The following is a 5588-nucleotide window of genomic DNA, read 5'->3' on the forward strand; positions in this document are numbered from 1 at the left end:
TATTTTAATTATTTAATGTATTTATTTATTTAGATTATTTAATATATTTATTTAATGTATTTATTTATATTATTTATATTATTTATTTAATGTATCTATTTATTTTAATTATTTAATGTATTTATTTATTTAGATTATTTATTATATTTATTTAATGTATTTATTTATTTAGATTATTTAATATATTTATTTAATGTATTTATTTAGATTATTTATATTATTTATTTAATGTATCTATTTATTTTAATTATTTAATGTATTTATTTATTTAGATTATTTAATGTTTATTTAATGTATGTATTTATTTTAATTATTTAATGTATTTATTTATTTAGATTATTCAATATATTTATTTAATGTATTTATTTATTTAGATTATTTAATATATTTATTTAATGTATTTATTTAGATTATTTATTTAATGTATCTATTTATTTTAATTATTTAATGTATTTATTTATTTAGATTATTTAATATATTGATTTAATATATTGATTTAGATTATTTTGTGTATTTATTTTTTATGTTGCTGTAATAATGACACATTTATCCAGAAACTTTTATCTTCATAAACAAACTTTATTTATTTACGTTTCTTTTTGCCGCGTGCTCCACGCGCTGCCGACGTCACAGTCACGTCGCAACGCACAGCAGGAAATGTAGTTTTCGGCAGATGCGTCTCATCGTTGTGGCGGGTAAGTGTGACTCTGCGGGGACGGAGCGTTAATGTTAAACCTGGTCACAGTGTCCGGTACCGGGCCGGTCGTGTAGGTGCCGGACCGGAGAGTCAGAGCCCGGACGGGCTCACCGGGACTCCGGCTCCGTCCGTGGGACCGGACTGCTAGGCTAACGTTAGCATGCTAGCCGGAGGAAAGCAGCGCGACACCGGGCAGAAGATCCGGTTTACCGGACAGAAGCTAGCTGCTAGCTCAGTGACGGAGTAACCGGGCTCTCGTGGTTCTGGTCCGGATTATTTCGGTCAAACTTTATGAGCTCATGTTGTGCTCGTGCTGCAGATCAATACACTCACTGAAGTACTTAAGTACACGTCTGAGGTATTTCGTACTTGATGAAACTTCAGCTCTGCATCAACATTCAGCTGTTAAAGTAATAAAACGAGTACTTTTACTTCGGATACCTGCAGTACATTTAGTTGCTACTGAAGCTTCTGTACTGCAGTATTCTGATGTTCAGCAGTAAACAGGTGACCGGGGACGTTTTGGGTTGGTGGTCAGTGTGTCCTTTAAAATATAATGATATTATATATGAAATATATAAGGACTGGACTGGTCGGTACACAGCAAGAGATCACGTCTTTATTTTATATATAACTCAGCAGTAAGTCCTGTTGATTACAGTCTGTTTTCCAACAACAGGCTTCTGTTATTGGCTATAAACACGTTCACGTCCAGCCTGGTTACACTTCAACACTTAATTTGGCCTCCACCGTGTCCATTATTCCGTTAAAGGAAACGTTTCACAAAGACAAAGCTTTGCGGTTACCCCGGACACAAAGTGATGTTTGTTTGATCTGTCGATGCAGCTCTACCACGCTGCGCTCCCGGTGCTGTTCAGCAGCACGCCGGGCTGCTCTGCTGTCCACGTAAAATCTGATTTCAGGTCTGTTAACACGCGATACAGTCTGAGATTAACACACAGTTCAGACTGGGGACATTCTGGTCCAGGGGCGCCGCTAGACACAAAGCTCCGCTGGGCCCCCATGTTGTTTTTGATTGAAATGTGTCAGCGTGAGCCCGTTAATCTTGGTTCTGTCAGAACCGGAGCGTAAACACACGCCTGTGTTCTGGGTGCTGCGTTACCTTTTGCCGCCGCCGCGACCTTTAAAACTGTCTCTGCTACACGCCTGAACGGAAACCTCTTCTGCTGTCAGGGAAGAAACCAGAAATATTCGCTTCTAACAACCTGAGAATTTTACTGAAAACATGACTCAACCCGATGATCGATTATCAAAATAGGTGGCGATTAATTAAATAGTTGACAGCGAATAGATTATCGATTAATGTAAAGTGAACGTTTACGACAGCGTGAAGACGTCACTGTGACAGAATGGTGAGGAGAGGAAATGCTGATCAGGGTGATTGATGGCGTCCTCGTCACCTGTGACCAGCTGACCCGTTGATACGTAACGTCGGTCGTGTCTGTTGCTGTTTCAGAGGTCATGTTTCTCCAGAATGAACCCGGTCCGCAAACGCCTCAAACTCAGCCCGTCCAAACCTGCTGTCAGCGCCAGGGCGCCACGTCCTCAGCTCCACTCCCATGATGCTTTGCTGCCGCCGCCTCCTGCTGCTCCTGCAGGGGGCGGAGCTGAGGAGGAGGAGGAGGGTTACCTGCTGGTGGAGGAAGACACCACCGACTCCAGCCTCATCATCACCATGGGTAACGCGCGCACACACACACTGTTTGTGATGTCACAGTACACTCAGGTACAGGTGTGTTAGATGATGATGTCACTTCCTGTCTGTGTGTCTGTCAGAGGACAGTCAGGTGGAGGTGAAGGCAGCGAGGAGGAGAGCTATGAGGAAGAGGAGGAGGAAAGTGACTGAAGAGGAAGAGGACGAGGGGGGCGGAGCCTCAGAGAGCGAGGACGAGGTGGCGGGCGTTGACATGGAGATTGACAGACAGCTGGACCAATCACTGGAGACAAAGTCCAAACAGCACAACCTGACCACGGTGAACGTCAGGAACATCATCCACGTGAGTTCATTCACACACCGAGACCGAGTCCACGTCAGACCGGCTGAGTCCACGTCAGACCGGCTGAGTCCGCACTGTGTTATTAGCGTGTCATTAACGTGTTAACTGATCATGTGACTCACTCTGTGCGAACAGGAAGTGATCACCAACGAACACGTCGTGGCCATGATGAAAGCTGCCATCAACGAGACAGAGGCCGTCCCTCCATTTGTGAGTCTCGTCCAATCAGAATGCACAATTGGATCTCATTAATATTTATGAACCTGCAGAACTCTTCACCAATCAGATGTTTTCTTTTCTCCAGGAGCCAAAAATGACCCGATCCAAGTTTAAAGAAGTCGTGGAGAAAGGAGTGGTGAGACATACCTGTCTGTCTAACTGTCTGTCTCACCTGTCTCTGTGTCTCACCTGTCTGTCTCACCTGTCTCTGTGTCTCTGTCTGTCTCACCTGTCTCTCTGTCTCTGTGTCTCACCTGTCTTTGTGTCTCACCTGTCTGTCTCACCTGTAAAGAAGTCGTGGAGAAAGGAGTGGTGAGACATACCTGTCTGTCTAACTGTCTGTCTCACCTGTCTCTGTGTCTCACCTGTCTGTCTCACCTGTCTCTGTGTCTCACCTGTCTGTCTCACCTGTCTCTGTGTCTCTGTCTGTCTCACCTGTCTCTCTGTCTCTGTGTCTCACCTGTCTGTCTCACCTGTCTCTGTGTCTCTGTCTCACCTGTCTCTGTGTCTCACCTGTCTGTCTCACCTGTCTCTGTGTCTCTGTCTGTCTCACCTGTCTCTCTGTCTCATCTGTCTCTCTGTCTCACCTGTCTTTGTGTCTCACCTGTCTGTCTCACCTGTAAAGAAGTCGTGGAGAAAGGAGTGGTGAGACATACCTGTCCGTCTAACTGTCTGTCTCACCTGTCTCTGTGTCTCACCTGTCTGTCTCACCTGTCTCTGTGTCTCTGTCTGTCTCACCTGTCTGTCTCACCTGTCTCTGTGTCTCTGTCTGTCTCACCTGTCTCTCTGTCTCTGTGTCTCACCTGTCTGTCTCATCTGTCTCTGTGTCTCTGTCTGTCTCACCTGTCTCTCTGTCTCATCTGTCTCTCTGTCTCACCTGTCTTTGTGTCTCACCTGTCTGTCTCACCTGTAAAGAAGTCGTGGAGAAAGGAGTGGTGAGACATACCTGTCTGTCTAACTGTCTGTCTCACCTGTCTCTGTGTCTCACCTGTCTGTCTCACCTGTCTCTGTGTCTCTGTGTCTCACCTGTCTGTCTCACCTGTCTCTGTGTCTCTGTCTGTCTCACCTGTCTCTCTGTCTCTGTGTCTCACCTGTCTGTCTCACCTGTCTTTGTGTCTCACCTGTCTGTCTCACCTGTAAAGAAGTCGTGGAGAAAGGAGTGGTGAGACATACCTGTCCGTCTAACTGTCTGTCTCACCTGTCTCTGTGTCTCACCTGTCTGTCTCACCTGTCTCTGTGTCTCTTACTGTCTCACCTGTCTCTCTGTCTCTGTGTCTCACCTGTCTGTCTCACCTGTCTTTGTGTCTCACCTGTCTGTCTCACCTGTAAAGAAGTCGTGGAGAAAGGAGTGGTGAGACATACCTGTCCGTCTAACTGTCTGTCTCACCTGTCTCTGTGTCTCACCTGTCTGTCTCACCTGTCTCTGTGTCTCTGTCTGTCTCACCTTTCTCTCTGTCTCTGTGTCTCACATGTCTGTCTCACCTGTCTCTGTGTCTCTGTCTGTCTCACTTGTCTCACCTGTCTCATCTGTCTCACCTGTCTCTCTGTCTCTGTGTCTCACCTGTCTGTCTCATCTGTCTCTGTGTCTCACCTGTCTCTGTGTCTCATCTGTCTTTGTGTCTCACCTGTCTGTCTCACCTGTAAAGAAGTCGTGGAGAAAGGAGTGGTGAGACATACCTGTCTGTCTAACTGTCTCTCACCTGTCTCTCTGTCTCACTTGTCTCTCTGTCTCTGTGTCTCACATGTCTGTCTCACCTGTCTCTCTGTCTCACCTGTCTCTCTGTCTCTGTGTCTCATCTGTCTGTCTCACCTGTCTTTGTGTCTCTCTGTCTGTCTCACCTGTCTCTAGGTCTCTGTCTGTCTCACCTGTCTCTCTGTCTTTGTGTCTCTCTGTCTGTCTCACCTGTCTCTGTGTCTCACCTGTCTGTCTCACCTGTCCTCTGTGTTTCCAGGTGATTCCAGCCTGGAACATTTCTCCCATCAAGAAGACCAGTGATGTCAACAAGGTAAAGGTCAAAGGTCAAACACCTGGAAACGGTTTAATTCCTGTAACACTGATTAAGTTGAACTGATCCAGATCAATAGTGACCAGCTGTCTGTGTTCAGCCTCCTCAGTTTGTGGACATCCCTCTGGCTGAGGAAGACTCCTCTGATGAAGAGTACCGTCCTGATGAGGAAGAGGAGGACGAGACGGCTGAAGATGTGAGGCTGCGCTCTGATTGGCTGCACTTTCATACTGACGACTGACCGATGGCTGTGTGTGCAGACGTATTGATTATCGATGGATGGCTGTGTGTGCAGACGTATTGATTATCGATGGATGGCTGTGTGTGTGCAGACGTATTGATTATCGATGGATGGCTGTGTGTGCAGACGTATTGATTATCGATGGATGGCTGTGTGTGTAGACGTATTGATTATCGATGGATGGCTGTGTGTGTGTAGACGTATTGATTATCGATGGATGGCTGTGTGTGCAGACGTATTGATTATCGATGGATGGCTGTGTGTGTAGACGTATTGATTATCGATGGATGGCTGTGTGTGCAGACGTATTGATTATCGATGGATGGCTGTGTGTGCAGACGTATTGATTATCGATGGATGGCTGTGTGTGCAGACGTATTGATTATCGATGGATGGCTGTGTGTGCA

General features: G+C 45.6%; 1 protein-coding gene across 4 annotated transcripts in view; it reads left to right on the top strand.

Moving 5' to 3' along the window:
- The first annotated feature begins 636 nt into the window (after window positions 1-636).
- The window catches only part of LOC123976847 (GON-4-like protein), an 82010-nt gene continuing 77058 nt past the window's right edge, over window positions 637-5588 (top strand). The window contains exons 1-7 of one of the 4 annotated variants that reach the window (XM_046059226.1): window positions 637-695; window positions 2175-2397; window positions 2495-2715; window positions 2851-2925; window positions 3020-3070; window positions 4887-4940; window positions 5041-5136. In XM_046059226.1, coding sequence (XP_045915182.1) covers window positions 2193-2397; window positions 2495-2715; window positions 2851-2925; window positions 3020-3070; window positions 4887-4940; window positions 5041-5136 — 702 coding nt within the window. In that variant the 5' untranslated portion in view covers window positions 637-695; window positions 2175-2192. Of the gene's footprint in view, window positions 696-721; window positions 1056-1103; window positions 2071-2174; window positions 2398-2494; window positions 2716-2850; window positions 2926-3019; window positions 3071-4581; window positions 4601-4886; window positions 4941-5040; window positions 5137-5588 lie in introns of those variants that run through there. The other 3 variants (XM_046059227.1, XM_046059225.1, XM_046059228.1) reach the window with 3 other exon arrangements.

Source organism: Micropterus dolomieu, linkage group LG09 (assembly GCF_021292245.1).
Source record: "Micropterus dolomieu isolate WLL.071019.BEF.003 ecotype Adirondacks linkage group LG09, ASM2129224v1, whole genome shotgun sequence".
Lineage (NCBI taxonomy): Eukaryota > Metazoa > Chordata > Actinopteri > Centrarchiformes > Centrarchidae > Micropterus > Micropterus dolomieu.